Source organism: Phaseolus vulgaris, chromosome 11, assembly GCF_051622355.1.
Source record: "Phaseolus vulgaris cultivar YP4 chromosome 11, ASM5162235v1, whole genome shotgun sequence".
NCBI classification, from domain to species: Eukaryota; Viridiplantae; Streptophyta; class Magnoliopsida; order Fabales; family Fabaceae; genus Phaseolus; species Phaseolus vulgaris.
The window spans coordinates 20,601,940-20,625,445 of NC_143508.1; the positions used below are offsets into that span (position 1 = coordinate 20,601,940).

Genomic DNA, 23,506 nt, shown 5'->3' on the forward strand with positions numbered 1-23,506 from the left:
TGGTTGCCAAGGTATTACGAGCTGGGTATTATTGGTCGACCATACAAGGAGATTGCACTGAGTTCGTTCGCAAATGCATAAAATGTCAAGAGTATGGCACCTTGTCACACCAAAGCCTGAGAACCTACACTACATTTTATCTCCATGGTCGTGCGTGAAATGGGGGATGGATATAATTGGACCCTTTGCTCTTGGCAAAGTCCAGTGCAAATTTTTGCTAGTCGGCATCGACTATTTTACTAAATGGATCGAGGTTGAACCCTTGACGGCGATAACTTCACGAAATGTCCAAAATTTCATATGGAAAAATATCGTCTGTAGATTCGGCCTACCTCAGATTATCATCACCGATAACGGTCGACAATTCACCGACAAAGGGTTAACAGAGTTTTATGAGAAAGTTAATATTAAGCACATTGCAAGTTCAGTCGAACATTCATAAACCAATGGTCAAGCATACGCCCTCAATAAAGTCATCCTTAATGAGCTCAAAAAGAGACTTGGTCCAGCCAAAGGAAATTGGACTGAATAACTTCTTGAAGTCCTATGGGCCTACCGATGCACCCCACAGTCCACGACTCAAGAGACACCTTACAGTCTGACGTACGACACAGAAGCCATGATTCCTGTCAAAATAGGTGAGCCCTCACTACGGCGACAAACACTGGATTTAGACTTAAATAAGGAAAGCCTACTGGTCGGCCTCGACCTTATCAATGAGCTAAGAGACAAATGCAGAATATGGGAGGAAGCGTGTAGGATACGGGCGGCAAGAAGATATAACTCGAAGGTAAAGCCACGATGCTTTCAGAAAGGAGATTTAGTCTAGCGCATGTGCAACGATGCCCGGAAGGATATGCGGTAAATTTTCAAGTAATTGGGAAGGTCCATTCTGTATCACCGACACTGCGGCCGGAGGGGCATATCGTTTAGAATGTACCGAGAACGTGGAATGCCACGCATCTCAAATTTTATTAAAATTGATAAATAAAATTAGTGTACTCTTCCCTCGCTCAGTTGTTTTATCCCTAAGGAGGGTTTTCGACCGAGAAGGTTTTGACAAGGCACTTTAAAAATTATTGCTCAAAAACGAGTGCCATCAGTATACATTACCGAGCATTCGGTCAAAAAATTATAACTTAATGTTATTTACCAAACTCTTGGTCTGAAATCCATTAATAACTCCATTGTTATTTACCGAGCATTCGGTCAGCAAATTATAACTTAATGTTATTTCCCAAAATCTTGGTCAGAAATCCATTAATAACTTCATTGTTATTTAACAAGCACTCGGTCAGCATATTATAACTTAAATGTTATGTACCAAATCCTTGGTCCGAAATTCATTTATAACTTAATCACAACTTTAGTATTGTTTATCAAACTCTCGGCCGACAATCTATCAGCAAATATTAAATATAAAGTGGATACAAATTACTTCACAACAACACATATATATAGAGATAAATTCATAAACGCCATTGTTCAAAATATTTGAAACTAAATTCATGAAGATGCAACACATTGTTTAAAACCCACAACCCGGGTCCAGGTAATTTTCTCATTTAAATATTCTCGATCGACTTATCTGGTTGAATGGCTTTGGTCTGTTGATCTTCCATAGCGTGGTCGGCACCTCCCCCAAGTGGCACTAGCTGGCCGTTAACCACGTCTTTTTTCAAGTCATATCGCGAGTCTTCACTCGGTACACCATGGAAAAAGGCGGCATGCCGAACACCTCGGCAGCCAAAGATTTTTCTTTGAGTTCAGCATCAGCTTTTTCTTTCACCAACTGATCTCGCTCGGCCATTACCTTGGTGAGCGTTGCCTTTAGCGTTTCTTGCTCTTCTTTGGCCAGTCGGTCATTCTTTTGAATTTCTTCCCTGCAAGTGTCTGCAGCCTCCAAAGCTGTTTTTAGGGAGCTGACCGATGCCTCCAACTCCGTTTTTAATTTAGGCACTACCATCGTCTGAGCCCTACTTAATTCATCACCTAGAGCCCTACCGACGACGGTAGCCCTACTCTGCAATTCCACCAACTCTTCTATTAGGTCTTGGGTGGGGATGGCTGCAAGGATTCCCTCATCTTCTGGATGAAGATCAATTTGCATAGCTTACACCACCCGTAGTGAAGGACTCAACATTGTTAATGCCTAGCCGGACGGCTACCCCACATCAGCACCGGTTTGAGTCTTGGGTGGGCGCCCCCTCTTTTGGTTGACTGTGGGAGGAACTACCACTGCCGTCGACGCAACATCCTCCATAACAACCTTTTCTTTTCCAACCCCCGCGAGGCTTCTAACCTTTCGCGCGACCGCCTGACTCTTGAGGTTGCTCATGAAACTGCTCAAGGCAGGATCCATCTTTTTTATAATATCTGCAAAGTACAAATATAATTAAACCAAATTAAACATAGTGCATGCTCAATCGAATGCAAGAAATCTACGTACAATTGAAGTTTGCCCACTTCTTAGATGATCCATACAAAGATATCAGCTCTCGAGTGGGAAGCATATAGGGCAACTGGTCAATGACCACTAAGATCTCCTTGTCAAATGGTGACATTGACGACCACAACCAGTTACCAAGTTGGGTAGGTTTCTCTATCCAATGGAATGGAAACTTGGTCGTTCCATTCACGTTATAAAAAAGGTCTCAGCCATCCGACTCCACAAAAATTTTAAAATATTTCTCTTTGAAATTTTTATACAAGTGGTAAATGCAGCAAACCGAATATTCCCCGGTCGACTAGACAAGGACAACCAACTCACAGGAGTACTCATACGTGTATTATAGTAATATAAAAAAAGCTTCAGGGGTAGGCTCAAGTTTGAAGAGTTGACACAATAATCAGAACGCCTGAAGGGCTTCCCACGAGTTGGGATGCAACTGCGTGGGCGCAACGTTGAGAATCCGAAGGACCCCCTTCGTAAAGTTATCTAAGGGTAAAGTTATATGCAAATCAGAAAAGAAGGTGTTATATACAAAAAAGAAGTTGTGCGGTGCATTTTCCCGACCGTGCATACGCGGTCGGTCATACCACAAATATTCGTCGTTATCACTTCGAACGGACATTCGGGCGTTAAAAATGAATTCTCAGAAAGAAATTGGTCTAAGCTATCAGTGCTCCTTATCCTAGTTGGAATTTTGAGAACCGAAGGATCAACCCAATCATAACTTGGGTCATCCGACGACCGACTCGCACTACCAGATGCAGTACGAGTCACAGACGACTCGGGGTTTGCAACACTATTAGAAAAATCTACAGAAGAATACATTACTGACCTGGTTACACGATAACTCAAAGGAAGCAAAAGACTCGACACTCAGAGCAGACAATGCAAGACTTGCAAGAAGAGAGAAAGCACAAACCTTTCAACCTCTCAAAGAAGCGCTATTTATAGTGACAAAGTAGGAGAGAGAATCCTCTACCATTCGTCCAGTACCGTTGGATCTAATGCAATCCAACGGTCAAACCCACGCAGCATACAAAACGACACAAAATCCCCACCGTTGAAAGCATCTGATGAAACAATACATCATGAAACGGCAGCTCTGCCAAACGTCACATCTCTCCCATGCATTCAATGTTGCCAGTTATCACGCACTATCTCATGATCCCCAACCATCCTACACGACTCTTCAGAGATAAATCTCCTCGAGCCTGGGGGCAAGTGTACCAGTCGGACCCCGGACGACCGATGACCTGGTTAAATAAACGGTTATCGCATAATAAATACGTAATAAATAGGAAGTTACAACTAGAGTTGAATGAGTCAAAGACACGTTCTGAAATACTGAGGTAAATATATCAATGTAACGATAAACTGAAAGAGACACTCCCATGACTAGAGCAAGCCACTACACACGTCCTAATGGACCGTTTATCCAACCCACACAGGTAAGGGCCTAAGTCAACTTATAAATGGAACTTTTGAAGGGGAAAAAGGTACGTTTTTCATATCCTAAGAGAACACACCAAAATACTACTGATTTGAGCGTCAGAATGCAATCGCAAGAACCCTTGACCGGCAGAGCACATACAACGAGAGGGAGATCTTCAAGAAATTGGAAGACTACCGACACGTCAGCAAGTTGTGTACCAGTGGACAGGTATTACCTAGGCCCCATCATCCATACAGGTACAAGCATCAATATCAATCAAAGGGCACACAATATTGTCATGCTAATCAAAATACCAAAGACTGAGAAAGATGAACCCCAATCCATATTTTCCCTATTGAAGCAATAAACTCTTCGACTTTTTTTTTATTAATCATTGCACTCATAACAAACCCTCAAAAAACTTTATTATTTTATTTTCTATGTAGTGAACTTTTTACTTGATTATTCAACATTCATATTCGTACTTAGGACAAATTATTACTTTTAACAACACGGTGCACTTGCCGTAGAATAATCATCTACTTTTTGGCGCCATTGTCCGAGAATAGTTGAATTTTTTAGTACAAATAAATATTGTGAATATCTTAACATTTTCTTTAATTTTTTTTATGTGAATACATTTTTTAGTTTTTTCATTTTTTTTAATCTGAATATTTTTGTAAAGATTTTGTTTTCCTTTTGTTTTGAATATTTTTAAAGTTTTATTTTTTTTTAATGTGAATATGATTTTTTTAAAAATGGTTTTTTTTATGTTAATATATTTTTTGAAAGTTTTTTTTTGTTTGCTGTATTTATTTTTTATTTATTTATTTTATTTTATTTTGTTATATTTTATTTTATTTTAGTTTTTGTTTTTATGTTTAGTTTACGTAGTTTTATTTAGAGTTTATGTAGTTTTTATTTAATTATTTTTATTTTTGTTTCAGTTTTATTTTATTTTATTTTTTCTTAGTATTTATTTATTTTTCCTTTATGGTAAATTTTTGTTTTCTTTATTTCATTTTATTTTAAAAAGAGTAAAAAATACAAAAAAAACAATTATTTTCTTTTAATACTAATTCTTGCTTGAGTTGTCTTATCATATTAAGAAGACGAGTTTTTATAGAGAAATTGTAGTTAGATTGAGAAATTTAGAAGATAACTTGGAAGAATAAAAGTTAAAAATAAAGAAAAGAGAAGCAATGAGAAGTTAGAAAAGACTAAGAGGTGATGATGATTGTACCTATCACCAGTTGTGAGAGAGAACATATGGCTTTAATGATGATGAAGTGGCTAGGGATTTTCTGTCTAGCAAATCACTCCTATCAAATTAGCCCAACTGGGAAACCATGGAGAATATTAAGGAAACACATAAAGACCCTATTGATCATGTGTCAGACTTAAATATTCTCACATGTCATCTTCTCTATTGACTCTTGAAGGATGATTATTCTGTTGATGTTGCTAAAATTATTTTTCATGAGATTTATAAATTTGTTTGATTTGAAATTACCCAAAATAATCAAAAGGCAAAAGGTTATTTGGGTTTTCCTGCTTTTATCACTGATCTTTGTGTAGCTCATGTGGTTGGGGTAAACCCATAAGTAAAAATTAGACCTCTAATTGAACTAAAATTTATTGTGAATAATTGTACTGCTACATAAGAACAAGCACCACAAGCTGGTGATGTTCTTATTCATCACCAATCCATCACCCGGGTTAATCCTCATCCTCCAAGGAAGATAAGATATTGGAACAAATGCAGCAGATGAATTAGAGCAAAGAGCCACATGGGAGAATACATATGCAAGAAAGTACAAATCACAGAGGGATAATGAAATTACAACTAGATATTTATCAAAACTTCCCTAAAGGGAAACCCAACCCATACATGCCTCCTTTGAAAGAAACATGTGTCAACCTATATGACGTTAAACGAGTGCTTATCAGGAGGCAACCCAATACAAATTTTAGTTTTATGATTTGTTATTTTTGTTTTGATTTATACTTTTAAAAACCATGTTTTTATGTAGAGAAACTCGTTCTGGCATCATATGTCTCGCCTGGTGATAAGTTCCAAATTTCAGTAATATTTTATATTAAATTATAGGCATTTATGAGTATTAGTTGATAAAATAAATACAAAATAACCCATAACTTGTGAATTTATACCTTTTTTTTACATAATTTATGACTTTAATTTGAATAAAGAACGATTTATTCTCAAATTTGAGTTAATTTCTAGATTCTAGGGAAGAATGGAGACAATTGGGCAAAAGGAGAATATACAAAGCTGAAAAAGGGAAAGTTGGAATGCACCAGCATCACCAAAGTTGGCCCAAACACGCAAAAAACCAAGACGCCACACTGGATCTCGCTCAAGTGAACTCATTCTCACTTGAGCGAGATTGTTCTAGTAACATTGGGCCTTTTTACATTTTACTCGCCCAAGCGAGCCCATTAGCACCCAAGCGAGAAGTCACATAAGACCAAACAAATTAGGTGAAATAGGAGGCTTGAGACACAACCCAGGCGTGCAAGATTGAGAGGAAAACACCATCCAGTGAATTATAATCCAATTGGGAGAATGATGGAAACCAAGTAGAGGATGCTCTAGGCCATGAAGCCCAAGCCCAACAAGGGGCCCAAGCCCATCAAGGGGTCCAAGCCCAACAAGGGGCCCAAGCCCAACGAATTACTAGGAGCATGGCAAGAGCTTTGGGACAAGAGTATAATAAAATGGCTCTTCTTATTTCTTTTGTAGAATAGGGGTGTGAATGTAATAAAAAGGTGTAAGTAGTAAGGGAGTCTAGGGGGGAGTGTAGATAGGAGCCTAGGGGGTGCCAAACCGAATTTCATTGCATTTGTAGGCCATTTAGCTTGCATTTTCAGCACCTCTAGGCTATAAATAAAGGTGCTTAGCTTGTACAATTCAGATTGGAATTTTATAGTAGAGAGACTATACTCAATTTGGGAGAGAATTTGTGAGTTTTGAGTCTTCCTCTTCTTTGCCTTATCTTGTGAGCTATGGTGAGCTTCAAGTGGTGGCACTCCATCACTTATCTTGGTTCAAGGTTCCAAGTGGCGTGAATGGCTTCTTCCAATCCTCAAAATCCAGCAAGCATCTTCATATAAGTGTCTTCTTTCCTTTCTTCAATTTTCCATTCGGTAGTTTCATTTCCTAATGTGTTTCCTTCATTTTCTACCATTTACATTCTGTTTTCCAGCTTTGTGCTTTGTTTCTTTTTTGGTTCAGTAGCTAGTTTCTTAATTCTGTCCAGTTTTAATTCTTGTTCTTCTTTCCTTTTGTTTTGATTCAATTTGACAATACATGGACTTCAATATGAGTCTTGGTTGGTGCTTAGTTTTGGTGAGTTCTTGAATTTAGAACATTGATCCAATTCTAAAGTAAAGTGCCTTTCAAATCCAGCTCAAGTTGTTCCTAAGAATGTCAAGAATCATGTGTTCTTGTAGTTACATTCACATCAGAGAATAAGAGGTGTTAGCAACCCTAGAGAAGGTTGCCGTCAAGGAGAAAAATCCGAAATCTTCCTTTCTTGCTTTCCCTATTTGTAACAGCCATCATGTATCGCTAATTCTACCCTTTGGAATTGGGATTAATCTGTTAAAACTCTTATGTATTGAGGTGATTTCTAAACATAATATTTGTTCTTGATTGATTATTGATATTATTGTTTGTTTGTAATTCTTGGTTTTCCATGATCTCGAAACTTAGATTTGACTGGAAAGTACTTCTAAGGTTCTGACTTAAATGATAATACTTAACATATTTGAATGATAGGAATAGATTTGAAATGTTAATAGCTATCAACGTTTGATGTTAAGGATAAGTTATTTTTATAAATATGCGAGGAATCGATATTTAGGAAGCATCTTAATAATTTTATATGCGAGGAATCGATATAAATGATTTTTATACGGGCATCAATATCAATCAAAGGACACAATATTCTCATGCTAATCAAAATACAAAAGAGTGAGAAAGATGAAACCCAATCCCTATTACTCCAATTGAAGCAACAACTCTTTGACTTGTTTTTTCGTTAATCATTGCCAGCATAAGAAATCCCAATAAACTTTTATTATTTTGTTTTATATTTAGTGAATCTATTACTTAATTATTCAATTGTTCCTTGTGGGTTCAATATACATCCTTAGGGACAAATTATTACTTATGACAACATAGTGTACTTGCCGTAAAAAAAAGTCATCACCTGGGCGGGTTTGACGTCATAAAGTTCAAAATTTTGTGCAAGGAACCTCGCCCACGCGCAATATATCTCCCCTAGGCGAGTTAGGAGGACAAACAAGGGGTGCTCTCTAGAGTCATCTCGCCCAAGCGAGATAAATCTCGCTTCGGCGAGTTTGACGACGTAAAATTTAGTTTTCTCGCAGGAAATCTCGCCTGAGCGAGTTTGACGATGTAAAATTGACAATTCTTGCAGGGAATTCTTGCAAAAAATTCCTCAAAGGCAACCCACTCCCTACACGCCTCCTGATAAGTTTGAAGCTTATGTATCTTGGCCTGGGAACAGGTTCTATTATACAGGGGGACAAATCCATAAACGAAGCAGGGTCATCTATAATTGTAGATGAAGATGTTAACACTTCTTGAAAAGAGATGATTGAACGTAAATATGGTTTTATCTTTCTAATTTTCTTTTATTTTTAGTTATTTGAATTTTTGTTTTATTGTTTTGTTTATTTTTTGGTTGTTTTGTTTTATGTCTATTTGCTTATTTGATTATTTATTTATTTTTTTAATGGTTTTAATTGTTATTCTTGAGTTATATGCTTGTTTTATTTTTTCAGTTTTAATTTAATGGTTTTTTTACTTTTATTTTATTATTTTTTAAATTACAAAAACTGCAATATTAAAATTGAATTGTGGAAAAAATGGAATCTGTGTTTAAATATTAAATAATGAGATGAGTTAGACACAGGTTAGAAAAGAAAATATGATTGAATCCCTATTCAAATGTAGTTGAAATTGTGATACATGAAAATTTAACAGGATGATTGATTAGAACAGAGAATGACAAAACAATAAGCAATGAGACCAATTAAACCAAGTGAGTGTGTGAACCTTAAACAATTTTGAGAGTTTTACTGATGAATTGACAATTATGGTTTGCTTAATTTATTTATTTTTGTTACATCATAAAAGAGCATGAAGATGATTGAGGCATTTGTGTTAATTAGGAACCCAAGACCAAATAACCAACATTTATCTTTTTAAAATTCTTTTATTTTTATTATCCCTTTTAAGCCAAAAAAAATTGTTATTATTGCACCCTAAACATTTAATGATATATTTTCCTATCGTTTGGCATGTTTAAGAAAGGAGAACATAAATGCAGTATACATAGAAAATGGAATGGTTGGTTCTAAATGTTGAAAGTTCAAATAAATAGAAAGAATCTATTCCTATTGTTGAAAAAAAGAAAGAAAGAAAAATTCAAATTGAAATCATTAATAAGTGGAAAAAAATGAGGAAAAGTGTGAAGTAAAAAGAAAATGGTGATTACATAACACATATGTGCTATAATTGGATATTAGGTACGTTCATCTTCTTAAAAATATGCATTTTGTTATTTGAAAAATCAATGCTTTTTGGATGCCCAACGTCATTATAACTTTGGAAAAGACTTCAAGATTCATGTTTCTAACATGTTTGTGTTCCCGCTTGATGGAGATGTGCGTTCATAGTTTTCGGATTTTGTTGGTGAATGGTAGAAGCATCATGGATTGAAGATGAAGCAAGGTCCTCCTAAGAGTGGTGGTAACCTTGAAGGTGCATGAGAGGTAGGGATTGAGAGTGGTGAGGCCAACTCTATTTGGAAAGGGCGGATTTGTGAAGATTAAAAGCCTAACCTAGGAGGTTTTGGACATGAAGTGAAATTGGCACAATTTGGCAGCAATTCACTAAGTATATTAATCTTACAAAATGAGAGCCAAGCACCTCAATTTATAGTGTTTAGAGGGCTGGAAATTCAAATGAATTCCCTCCCAAAAGTGGAGCCTAAATTAGCACATGGGGAGGGGTGTGTCTAGTTTGTATGCTCACCCCCTCCATGGGCTTTCTAGACCGGCCTTGGTAAATTTAGAGGTTTTTAGAAACTCTAAGTTTACCTAGGTTGGTGTTTTAGGTGCCAAAATTAATTCTAAGAAAAATTACAAATAAAGTTTCTATGCTAATTTTGACAAGAAATTAAAGTCTACTCTACACTAGAGTTTATGGCATTTGAACATGTAAAAGAACGTCTTCTTGGATCCTCTTGGCCATAACTCTAGGGGTTGCCTCAATTTGACATGTTTGGTGGCCTTTCAATGGATTGGTGTTGGGGCCCCTTCCATCACCAACGGTTGACCTAAGGCGTCTTCGTGCGTCTACGACAGTTGTGCGTCCAAGAATCCCTCCTCCCTACGTGCCTTTTCCCTGACGAAATCACCTGAAAACACAAGAGACAAAGGGCGCCCTCGCGGCCGTTTGCACTTTGACGCTCAAGTCAAACACCGGGCAAAGAAACACCAAAAAACTTTAAACTCTGATAGCTCTGTGTGTGTGCTTTCGCCTTAGAATTGCATACCTTATTCTGTTGGTTGATACCCTTTATATACTCGTTAGTGTTTCTGCCTCCTTTGCGAACTGTGACTTAGGCTTACTATAAGTGCGCCTTAGCATCGCTCTCACCCACTCTTAGGGCCATTTAGCGTGCAAGACCCCCCTTTACTGGAGTGCAACCTCTGCGTGACGACCACTTGTGTGCCAACTCATGCACCCAATCTCTCGGTCATTCGCCTTGGGAGTGCCCTATCTTATTCACGTGCCATGCATGCAGATCACCCCTGGGATGTGACCCTTACCAGCTGATGAGAATCAAATAAAGGAGGCTTTTATTAATGAAGGAAGAGGTCATTCACCTTCACATTTGAAGTTCTTCCTTCTAGTCTTCTCAAAATTAAAAGAAGACATAAAATAAAGAGAGGATCAAGCCTAACGCCAAAGAAGTCTACAAGCTTTCAAGAATAGGCTTCAATTAAATATCTCTCTTTATAGTTTCTTTTAAATTGTAAATAATATAGAATAGTGTTTAGAAAGGTGCTTAGAGGGAAACATTAGACACCTCTTTTGTAAAAGCATCTTTAGGCTTTAGTTTAGAAAATTCTATAAGCTTGGGGAGTGAGCTTAGTAAGGGGGGTGTGATCTTAGGAGCTTTTTGGGTAGCTTAGGGAATAAGCTATATAAATGACCAGCCCTTGCTCCTATAAAAGGAGGGCTTAGGTCCTTCACAATTCAGATTGGAAAAATAGAGTAAAGTTACTATGCTCCATTTGTGAGTGATTGTGAGACTAGTTCTCCTTTTCCTTGTCTTGTCTTGTGATGCATTGGGAGCATTCAAGTGGCGGCAAATCTGCACTTATCTTGGAACATTCATCATCCAAATGCTTGTATTTTCATTCTATACAAGTTCTTTTACACAATTTCCATTATGTCTTTGCTAGTTCATCATACTGTTTTTCATTCCTAAATAGGATACTCTGTTTTCTTACAAACGTGCTACTGTTTTCAATTTACTGCAATTAATTGGCTCACTGGAAATTTGTGAAAATTTGGATTTACATTCTTCAAAGTGTTACAAAAGCATAGAAAAAAGAATTACTCAAAAATTCCAAGTACACAAAAAAATGATAAATAAAATACGAATAGTGTACAATTCTGCCGAAAAAAATACGGTAATCTGGCATCGATTTTGAAAATTTATTTCTCTCAATTGGCTTACTGTTTTTACCTCATTCCAGTGCCATTATTGATTTGAGACATTCAAGTTTCTGTGGTTAATTTTTCACATTCCAGTTCGCTTTCAATCAGTACAGTTAAATCTGTAAACATAGCATAGTTTGCATAAAAAAAATATTTTCCAGTAGCTTGTTTTTGTTTCTTAAATCTACTCTAATACTTTTCTCTAGGACTCTTTTGGTGTGCCTTCTTTATTCATTGAGTTCTTTATTTTCTTGCTTGTCTTTCATTCATTAATCTTTGAGTTTGTCTTACATATAGTATTCCTTTTGCAATTACCATTCTTTGCTTATACCTTTTCTTGTTTGTCTTCTTGTTTCCCCAAAGTTTTGTGGTGACTTGTTCTTAAGTGAGTGTGGTTTGCTTTGACATATTTCACTTTAAGCTCATCCAATCCACAAGAAAGGCTTGGTTGAGGACAGAATATTTTCTTGGAGTGGTTTGAGTACTTTCTTTTGGCATTTTCCAGCAACCTACATCTCACTTTATTTTGCTAACAAGTTTCTTTAATTGTTTGTTTCTGTTTTTTTTGTACTTTTTGATCATGGCTCATTTTTCTAGTGGAGAATCCTCCAAACCTTGCTCACCTCAAAAGGCAGCTCTCATGGAAGATTTAAAAAATGTTAGACAATCAAATGCACAATATCTTGAGGTGTTGAGCCAAATGGAGATAAGGCTTCGAATTTTAGAAGTACAACACATGGAGAAAAGATTGTCAAAACTTGAATTGAAGTACGAAAGATCTTCACATTCCAATCATGAAAGACATTATTCTCCTAGGCATTCTTCCAAAGATTTTTCCAATGCTCACGGCCAACATCATCATGGGCTTGTTTTAAAGAGTTTCAACACCTATGGGAGCTTTGAAAAAAAGGAAGAATGGAAAATACATAAACGTGAAGATAGAAGCCAACATGTGATATTGCCTTATGCTCAAAGTGTTAAAGTACCTAGCTTTAGTGGTAATAGTGATCCTAATGTGTATTTAGATTGGGAGGCTAAATGTGAACAAATTTTCAAAGCCTATGGGGTCTATGAAGACCAAAAGGTGAAAATAGCCTCTTTAGAATTTTTAGATTTTGCCAAGAAATGGTGGCATAGCATTGTAATGGACATTGGATATCACAAGAGACCTCCCGTAGTTTCTAGGAATGATTTGAAAGAGTGTATGCGCGCGAGGTTTGTTCCTCCTTCTAGGAAGGAACACTTGTTGAAGTTCCAAAGGCTTCATCAAGGACATAGGATGGTAGATGAATATTTTCAAGAATTTCAAACATCTTTGATTAAAATGAATTTGCATGTTAATGAAGAATCAAAGATAAAATGGTTTGTAAGTGGTTTAAGAAGAGAAATTAAAGATTTGGTAAAACTACATGAGTATACTTCTTTAAAGAAAGTGTTTCACTTAGCCATCAAGGTAGAATCACACCTTTTGAAAACAACTTTCAAAAATACTCATGATGATAGTTTCTACAACTCTTCTAGGAAGGATGCAACCAAAGTTTCTACTCAAAATTCTCCTTCAAATTTTAGCAAAGCAACCACTTCTTCCCAAAAAGTTTCTACCCAAAATCCTTCTAACCCTAAGTCATCCACCAAAACTATAAAAACCAAATGTTTTAAATGTTTAGGTTTTGGGCACATAGCTCTTCATTGTCCACAAAAGCAAACCTTAATAATAAACAAGGTAAAACAAGACCTAATTCCCCCACCTACCGCACGTGAAAATGAAAAAGACAAAGAAGGCCAAATTGACATGGGTCTTATCCTTCCACATCCAAGGTGTTTTCCTTCCTTATCTTTGTCATTACCAAAGGTTCTTACTTCACTACCATCTTGGTTAAAAAAGGTTAGGAATGATTTTTTCATACCTCCTAATGGTTGTCACCATTTAAAAGGCCTTTTTCCAAAAGATATCATTATTCCCAAACAAATTTTTCCAACTTGGTCAATTTCTAGAACCTCCTTTTCTGCAATCCCATTGTTTACAAAAGCTAAGTCATGTTTGCCTTTTTCTTCCCCTTTTAATTGTCAAAATAAACTGACTTTGTTCTATGCAGGGATTCAGAATTCGTGGACGAATTCTCTCCAACTCGAGGAGTATGATGAGAATCAAATAAAGGAGGCTTTTATTAATGAAGGAAGAGGTCATTCACCTTCACATTTGAAGTTCTTCCTTCTAGTCTTCTCAAAATTAAAAGAAGACATAAAATAAAGAGAGGATCAAGCCTAACGCCAAAGAAGTCTACAAGCTTTCAAGAATAGGCTTCAATTAAATATCTCTCTTTATAGTTTCTTTTAAATTGTAAATAATATAGAATAGTGCTTAGAAAGGTGCTTAGAGGGAAACATTAGACACCTCTTTTGTAAAAGCATCTTTAGGCTTTAGTTTAGAAAATTCTAGAAGCTTGGGGAGTGAGCTTAGTAAGGAGGGTGTGATCTTAGGAGCTTTTTGGGTAGCTTAGGGAATAAGCTATGTAAATGACCAGCCCTTGCTCCTATAAAAGGAGGGCTTAGGTCCTTCACAATTCAGATTGGAAAAATAGAGTAAAGTTACTATGCTCCATTTGTGAGTGATTGTGAGACTAGTTCTCCTTTTCCTTGTCTTGTCTTGTGATGCATTGGGAGCATTCAAGTGGCGGCAAATCTGCACTTATCTTGGAACATTCATCATCCAAGTGGCGTGTCCATTCCCAATCCTTGCTTCAATCACATAAGCCATCTTCCTTCATCTTGTTCTTCAATTTCAATCGATAATTTTGGTTTGTTTTAGTGTTCTTCATTCTTTTTCACCGATTAAGTTTGTGTTTTCCAGCTTTGTGTTCAAATTATGTTCGGTACAGTAGCTTAATCTTGCATTTCTGTTCGGTTTTCCCATTCTTGTTCTTCATTCTTGTTGTTTGATTCCATTTGACAATATATGGACTTCCATATGAGCTTTGGTTTGGTGCAAAGTCTTGGTGAGTTCTTGAATTACAACATTGATCCAATTCTAAGTAAAGTGCCATTTCATGACCAACTCAAGTTGCTCCTAAGAATGTTAAAGAATCATGTATTCTTGTAGTTGCATTCACATCACCAGCCGTCTCTTTCCCTGGGGCTCTTTGATTGTGACTCGCCCTACCGCCTCGTCCACGCCCAATGCATGGACTAGCATTGTACAAAAACTCGAGAATATGCATACTTCAATCGTAACTTTATTGGGTAACCTCATTAAAAAACCCTTAAAAAGGGAAAAAGAGCATCCCCTTAAACTGTGTACAATGCTAGTGTTCAAATTAAATAAAACTTGAGATTGGCCGCATTCCATGTACGAGAAATCGCGCCTCCCTCCAGCGTCTCAAGCCTGTACGCCCCGTTGCCGAGGACCTCCGTCACCCTAAAAGTACCAGTCCACTTGGGGGACAACTTGTTCTCCAGCTGATATGGATGAGCCTTTCGCATTACCAGGTCAGCGACATGAAACTGTCTAGGCCTTAGCATGGAACTGTGCTTGTGCTCCACCCTTCTCTTTAATGCTTCAACTTTGATTCTCCCCTCCTCCCTGACCTCATCTAGCAGATCCAGGTTCACCCTTCTTGATGGAGGAGGGCTCAAGCTCACCACACTATGAAAGCCAAGCTTCCAAGGCTAAGACCGTCTAGCTTATGAAGAGGAGCGTCTAGACTCAAAGAGGAGCGTCTAGCCTAAGATATGGAGCGTCTAGGCCATGATGAGGAGTGGCTACATAAGGAGCATCTAGAAGGACCGTCTAGCTCACCACACATGGATCAAGCTACGGTTTGGGAAAGCCTTGTAATTGGTACATGAAGGCCCATTAGGGGTACTTAGTAATTAGAGTAGTGTAGAAAGTATTTTTGAGTGAAACTTTCTAGAACCTTGCTAGGTGTGACCGGTCATGGCACATGGCCTAGGCTTTGCATTTCATTTGGTTTACATTTCATTATGTATTAGCTTAGGTCTTACGTCCAAATAGCCTATAAATAGGGAGGCTATCTCATGTATTTTCCAAGTTTATTGTGAGTAAAGTTATGCTGCCAATTTGTGCTCAACTTTGCTTCTCCCTAGAATCCTAGGCTCTAAACTTCAATTCCTTCATCTTTTCCCTTGAGCTGGCCGAACCACTCAATACCCATACTTATCATGCACCTACAAGATCAACACCACTCTTAGGAGGATCTTGCTCACTCTCATTCATTGCTTCTGCCCCATACTCTACATTGATTCAAGAAGAACTTCATGAAAATGCCATCACTTCTCTCTTCGTTAGACTCTTCAGCCACAAAACTTTGAAAACGTGGCGAGCTCTCCTGAATCTCTACCGGAATCATTGCGTCTGACCCGTACATCAAGTTGAAGGATGTCTTTCTGGTGTTGGACTGAGGCGTGGTGTGGTAAGCCCACACTATCCTAGGAACCTCCTCTGCCTAGGCTCCTTTAGCCTTCTCGAGTCTTCTCTTCAAACCCCTGAGTAGGACTCTGTTGGTAGATTCAACCTGCCCATTTGTTTGGGGATGCTCAACCGATGCGAACACCTGCTTTATTCCGACCTCCGTGCATAGCTTGCCCAGCTGTTGACTCGCAAACTGTGTGCCATTATTGGAAACTAGACGCCTCGGCACACCAAAGCGGCACACTATATTCTTCCACACAAAGTGTTGGATCTTGTGAGTTGTGATTTGCGCTACTGGCTTAGCCTCTATCCACTTCGTGAAGTATTCTATGGCCACTACAAGATACTTCATTTGTCTTACCGCCAAAGAAAAGGGCGCTAGAATGTTGATTCCCCATGTGTGAAATGGCCACGGGCTATAAATCGACCTCAGCTCTTCTAGCGGCGCCTTGTGCCAGTCGGCGTGTTGTTGACACTGCTTGCACCGCTGGGCGTACCTCATGCAAACTTCTCTTACTATTGGCCAATAATACTCTGCACGAACGACCTTCGATGACAGGGACCTACCACCGACATGGCTACCACAAATTCCCTCGTGGAGCTCATCCATTATTCGTGTATACTGGTATCCGCTTACACACACCAAGATTGGGTGGGTGAACCCATGTCTGAACAGTTCCCCATCCACAAGGATGTACTTGGCGGAGTTCCTCTTTATCTTTTTGCCCTCCGTGGGTTCCAATGGGAGTATCCCATCGGCTAGGTAGCGCCTATAGGGTATCATCCACGTGTCCCCTTCCTCAACTGTGCATACCTGCATAGGGTCCCCCTGCGAGACCGGGTAAGCGCTTACACTAGGCATTCTCAGCGTCTCCTGAGTCAACGACCGATGACTCCTCGCCCCTCCCCTAATCGTACTGACCCGATGCATGCCCACCATATTATCAGCGACGGATGTTCGTGGTGCTTTGAGGGTTTCTTGTATCACCGTCCTCTGCCTTCCCCCCTTGCCTGAACTGGCGAGCTTGGCTAGCAAGTCAGCTCGGGCATTCTGCTTTCTCGAGACGTGCACCAGCTCAAACACCACTAACAAACTTTTCAAGACTTGGATGTACCCTAGGTACGCGGCCATCTGTGGGTCCTTAGCTTGATATTCCCCAGTCACCGGACCTGTGACTAAAAAGGAATCGCTCTTTGCAAATAAGCTCTGCGCTCCCATCTCCTTAGCTAAGAGCATGCCGACAATGAGAGCTTCATACTCTGCCCGATTGTTGTTGGCCTTGAAAGTGAACCATAGGGCCTGCTCGATCAACATCCCGTGCGGTCCTTCCAAGGTCATGCCAGCTCCACTGCCCTGCTGGTTGGATGATCCATCCACTGAGAGCACCCATCTGAAGCTGGCCTCCTCTTCTTGTCGTGCATCTGTCGGGGAGAGCTCTACTACAAAATCCACATACACCTGGCCTTTGATGGGGCCTCGAGGCTCGTACTGAACATCAAACTCTAAGAGCTCCACTACCACGTTCGGCTTCTGCAGCACCTTTCGGATAGGTAAGTTCGTCATCACCACCACTGTGAAACTTTGGAAGTCATGACGAAGCCTCCTAGCCGAGAACACCACGACCAGGGTCGCCTTCTCTAGGGCCTGGTATCTCACCTCCGGTCCTTGTAATACTTTGCTCACAAAGTATATTGGTTTTTGTACTTGGTCCTGGTCTTGGACGAGGACCAAGCTAATCGCCTGCTCCATTACAACAAAATACAATCGGAGCGGAGTTCCCAACTGCAGCTTGCACAACACGGGAGGGGTAGCTAGATACTCCTTTAACTTAAGGAACGCCTCCTCACACTCCTCGGTCCACACAAACCGGCTATTCCTTCTCAAAAACTGGAAGTAGGGGTGACCCTTGTCCCCTCCAACTGATACAAACCTGGACAGGGCGGTCATCCGCCCTGTCAACTGCTGCACCTCCTTCACCGAGGCCAGGCTTCTCATGGCAAGGATTGCCGCACACTTCTCCGGGTTCGCCTCTATCCCACGCTCGGTGATTAGGGAACCCAAGAACTTACCCGCCTCGACCCCGAACACGCACTTCTCAGGGTTTAGCTTCAATCGATACTTAGCTATTGTTGCAAATAGCTCTTCCAAATCAAACACATGATGACCCCTCGCCTGCGAGGTCACCACCATGTCATCCACGTAGGCCTGCACATTCCTGCTTATCATGGGTGCAAGGACCCTATCCATCAGCCTCTGGTAGGTGGCGCTCGCATTCTTCAGCCCGAAGGGCATCACCGTATAACAGTAACAAGACGTCTCGGTCATAAACGTCGTCTTGCACTCGTCTTTGGGGTGCATCTTGATTTGGTTGTACCCGGAGAAAGCATATAAGAAACTAAGCATCTTACTACCCGAGGTGCTGTCCACCAAGGCGTCGATGCTTGGTAAGGGGTACGAATCCTTCGGGCATGCCTTGTTGAGGTCGGTGAAGTCCACACACATTCTCCACTTCCCGTTGGCCTTCTTCACCAAGACCACATTTGCGAACCACTTAGGGTATTGAATCTCCCTTATGTGGCCGACACTCAGCAACTTCTTTGTTTCTTCCTTGATGACCTGCCACCTCTCTTCATTGAACTTCTTTCTTCTCTGGCGGACGGGCCAGACCTTGGGGTCCATGGTGAGGCGGTGACACAGGAAATCTGGGTCTATACCCGGTATGTCTGAGGCGGACCAGGCGAAAGCGTATAGGTGTCGTGCTATCACCCCAGCGACCTGGTCTTGCTCCGCTCGGCCCAGCGACTTACCAAGCTTAAATGTTCTACCCCTGATCTGTCTCTCCACGATGTCCCCTGCTGGCTCGGGTCGCCTCTCCCGAGCGCTTTCTGCGCAGGAGATCCCTGCGCGGGTGTCCCCGTCTCTGCTAGGTGGGCGCTCTGTAACCATGAACACCCCCCTCTTGGTCTTAAGGTTGTTCTCGTAGCACTTCTTAGCCTCTTGCTGGTCCGACTTGATGTTTATCACCCTCCTGCTCAAGTCCGGCAACTTCATCTTCATGTGGCGTGTTGATGCTACCACTCTTAGCCTATTCAAAGCTGGTCTCCCCAACAAAATATTATAGGTTGAGGAAGAGTTAACCACCAAGTACCTTATATTCTCCGTGCGGGAGTCAACGTCATTCGTAAAGGTGGTCATCAGCTCCAAATGCCCCTGTACCTCCACCTGGTCTCCCGCGAAGCCATACAAGCACCCAGTGTAAGGCCTCAGTTGATCGGGAGACAGGTGCAGCCTATTAAAGGTGGACCAAAACATCACATCCGCCGAGTTGCCTTGGTCCACTAGCACTTGGTGCACCTTCCTTACTGGGTTACAACAGAAACCACCACAGGGTCGTTGTCATGAGGAACGACGTCTCGAAGATCGGCCTTCGTGAAAGTAAGGTCGACGTCAAGCACGTCATTCACCGCTTGCGCCTCTACTGACATCACCGATCGTGCATACCTCTTGCACTGAGAGGCATCCCACCCTTCACCTGAGAAACCCCCCGAGATGGTGTGGATCTCCCCATGAACGGGCATTTCATGCCCCTGATCCTCTCCTGACGCTGCTGGGGTCTCAGTCCTCTCTGGCTCCGCCAAGTAGTCATTTAGGAACCCACTCTTCACCAACTCATTCAAATGGTGTCCCAACGCCAAGCAGTTGCGTATGGGGTGACCAAACGCTTGGTGAAACTCACACCAAGCCTCCTTGTGAGGTCCCAACTTCTTGTTAGTCTTGGGCGGCATCCTCAACCTCTCTGCTATGTTGGGCACGGCTATCAGATCTTTCAAATCTACCACAAAATTATGCCTCACAGGCTTATTCTCCCTTGCGCCCCCCCTAGCCTAAGGCTTCCTAGGCTCGTAGGGCTGCTTTTTCCCAGGGTTCCTCTTCTCTGTTGCAGCCTCATGCACCCTCATAGGTTGCGCACGCGCCAGCGCTTGCGGACGCGTGGGGATAACACACGCGCGCTTTTCATTCACCTCCCATTCTGCTGCGATGTGAGCCACCACACGATGCCTAATCTCAGCGAAGGTTTTGGGGCGGTTTCTGATGAGTGATTCACTGAAAGGCCCTGGACAAATCCCCTTTCTGAACACGTGAACCATCATCGTCTCGTCCTTGGTGTTGACCTTCACCACCTACGCCCCAAAACGATTAACAAACTCCTTCATCGACTCACCCTGGTACTGTCTTACGTCGAAGAGATCGTAAGAATTGGGTGGGGGAGCGCGATTCGCAATGTACTGCTCCCTGAACAACTTTGACAACTGGGCAAATGACGCCACGTGGCCATCAGGGAGGCTGATGAACCAATCCATAGTCGTCCCTACCAACGTGCTCATGAACAATTTGCACCTTACTGCACCAGAACCACCAACCAGCATCATCTGCGTATGGAAAACTGTGAGATGAGCCTCTGGATCCTCCATCCCAGTGAACATGGCTTTCGGTCCCACGAACGTAGTTGGTATCACAACATCCATAATCGCCTACGAAAAAGGCATGGGGAATTCTCTAGGAGGCGTAACACCCTCTTGCTCCTCCACTTTACAATCCCCTACCTGATTCCACAACTCACGCCGCAACTCCTCATTGGTTTGGTGTAACTCTTCGTTCCTTGCTTGCGACGCAGCCAGATCAATCTGGATGTGTTCTTGATTAGTTCTTGTCGTTGCCATTGCTTCTTGAAAGCCCTACATCATCTCCATAATCTGTTGTAGGGTAAGACCTTCGCCACCAACTGGCGTAGCAGATCTTTGCTTCGTATTCCTCATCTTAATCGATTCTTGACGAATCTTGATAAATCTTTCTCAGTTCTTGCGGTTGGGACAATCGTTTTAGATCGTGCCCCATGGTGGGCGCCAAATGTTCCCGCCGGTTGACCTAAGCCGTCTTCGTGCGTCTACGACAGTTGTGCGTCCAAGAATCCCTCCTCCTTACATGCCTTTTCCTTGACAGAATCACCTGAAAACACAAGAGACAAAGGGCGCCCTCAGGGCCGTTTGCACTCTGACGCTCAAGTCAAACACCGGGCAAAGAAACACCAAAAAAACTCTAAACTTTGAGAGCTCTAGGTGTGTGCTTTCGCCTTAGAATTGCGAATCTTATTCTGTTGGTTCTTACTCTTTATATACTCTTTAGTGTTTCTGGCCCCTTTGCGAACTGACTTAGGCTTACTGTAGGTGCGCCTTAGCGTCGCTCTCACCCACTCTTAAGGCCATTTAGGATGCAAGACCCCCCCCCCCCCCTTATTGGAGTGCAACCTCCGCAGGACAACCACTTGGGTGCCAACTCATGCACTCAATCTCTCGGTCATCCGCCCTGGGAGTGCCCTATCTTATTCACGTGCCATGCATACAGATCACCCCTGGGACGTGACCCTTACCAGTCGTCTCTTTCACAGGGGTTCTTTGATTGTGACGCGCCCTACCACCTCGTCCTTGCCCCATGCATGGACCTTCTGTGACCTTGACTTCTCCCTTACTGAGTGCTGAAATGTGGCTTGGAAACCACCCTTTTTCGGCTAAGCTTTACTGTTTGGGTTGCCGAGGTCCGAGGCCTCCGCGACCCGCACCTCAATGCCGCCCCCTCCTTGGCTGCCTTTACCCGCAAGCTCACTGAGACTCTGGCCTGTCCTGCCAGCCTCCCAGTGGACCTAGTCTTCGGGGCCCCACCATGACTTGGTCTACGCCCAAATCCGAGGACTGGTCGGTACAGTGATAGGAAGATAAAATGAAAAGCAACTCTGATTTATTATGATTAAGTTAAAATAGAGAGAAACACTTACCAGTGAGTATATGAGAAGAAATTTCTTGATGAATTTGTTAGAATTATAGGCCTTAAACAAGAGCGAAGTGAATTGTTTTTAAAAGATTTTCTCAAACTTTGAAGGTATAGAGAAATCCAACGAAGAATCAAAGAGAAAGGAATCAAGTTAGCTAAGAAACAAATCTATTTTATTATATTTCCATAAATTCAACCGGTTGTTTTTATTAGCAATTAATAAAAACAAGTCAAAACAGATATAAATGAGATTAAGGATAGAAAGAATCACTCTTATACTGATTTATACTGATTCACTCTTATACCAAGAGCTACATCCAGTTCCTAGAAACCACTGGTATTCCACTAAGAAATCAACAACAACCTTGATTACAAACCACACACCAAAGAGGTGATCTTGAACCCTTCAAGAACACACACCTCATTTGGCAAACAACACACTACAGGTCACAAAACACCCTCTGGATTAGCACACAACACGTGTACAGAATTACAGTATTCAAGAGAGAATAAGGATTGATCACACCTGATACAGATTGAATTCAAAAGTTACAAAGCATTCATATTCCACTCTTAGCAAAATTCAAAGCTTAAGGCAAATCTTGGAGAAAACTAATTTGAAAGATGTTAAAAACATTTAAAACATTAGCCAAATCAGTTTTAAATCAATTAAAATATATTTACCAAACTTAACAAATTCTGTTAAGGATTTTAAAAAAAAAATCGGTTGAAATGTTGAAACAACTAATTGAATTGGTTTGACAGCAAGGTCAATGAATTTCAAGCTTTGTCAAAACTTGTTTCAAAAACACTAAGTGTAAAATAACCGATTGAAACGATAAAACAAATGGTTGTTTTTCCACTTCTTTGTAAAACACTCTTTTTCAATTAAACCAACCTTGGATCCTAACTAAGAGGGAATTTACAAATTCAAACTACCCAAAACCCACACACACAAGCAGCAACAAGGCCTTCAACCAATCTTCATGGATTTGGAGACATCAAACTTTATCTTCAACATTTTCCCTCTATTTGATGAAGACAAATCCCTAGTTTGCTTATGTTGTTCTATTTGAATTTGAAAGCACCTGCAAAACAGACAAAATGCATGTACCAGAGAGCAATCATATCCACGTTACTCTAGCACCAATGAACTAGTTTTCACCATGTGATTTTCATAAAGAAAACCAGTTAATCAGTGTGAATGAGGTACACAATTAGAGTTTATGCAGCAACATACTAAACCAATTTAAACCAGATTAAAACAGATATGTAACAACATACAAACCAGATAATTCTCCCCCTATTTGTCTTCACAAAAAGAGTAGAAGAACGAATTAAAATAGGAAAAAAAATTGTTCAGCAGATTAACACAAAATAAGAAAGTAAAGTAGTAAAAGACTTCAGTCGTCTCTGTCGTATTGTAGCTCAAAAAGCTGATTTTGAACAGCTTCAATCTGCTCATCAAGGTTTTGAAAACGTGCCACAGAGGACTCATGATGACTCATTTGTTCATCAGCAAAGTCATCCATCCTTCTCAGCATCAATCTTTCAAATGGAGACATGGAGACATAGCATCG

At 40.7% G+C, this 23,506-nt stretch overlaps 1 protein-coding gene across 1 annotated transcript; it reads right to left on the reverse strand.

Annotated features, from left to right (window-relative positions):
• Positions 1 to 2,164: 2,164 nt before the first annotated feature.
• Positions 2,165 to 18,347, reverse strand: LOC150023103 (uncharacterized). The gene is made up of 3 exons (XM_090297713.1): positions 17,195 to 18,347; positions 3,040 to 3,261; positions 2,165 to 2,376 (listed from the first exon to the last, which is right to left on the reverse strand). Exons 1-3 carry the CDS (start codon positions 18,345 to 18,347, stop codon positions 2,165 to 2,167), a joined length of 1,587 nt encoding a protein of 528 aa, XP_090153839.1.
• Positions 18,348 to 23,506: the final 5,159 nt, after the last annotated feature.

What these genes read in the sequence shown, in the direction of transcription:
- LOC150023103 (XM_090297713.1), bottom strand. Translation starts at nt 18,347, where the DNA reads ATGGATAGGGTCCTTGCACCCATGATAAGCAGGAATGTGCAGGCCTAC. An exon ending in GTACATCCAAGTCTTGAAAA is followed by an intron (nt 3,262 to 17,194) that starts GTTTGTTAGTGG and finishes ATTCTTCTGTAG; the next exon opens with ATTTTTCTAATAGTGTTGCA. An exon ending in GATAACGACGAATATTTGTG is followed by an intron (nt 2,377 to 3,039) that starts GTATGACCGACC and finishes TGTACTTTGCAG; the next exon opens with ATATTATAAAAAAGATGGAT.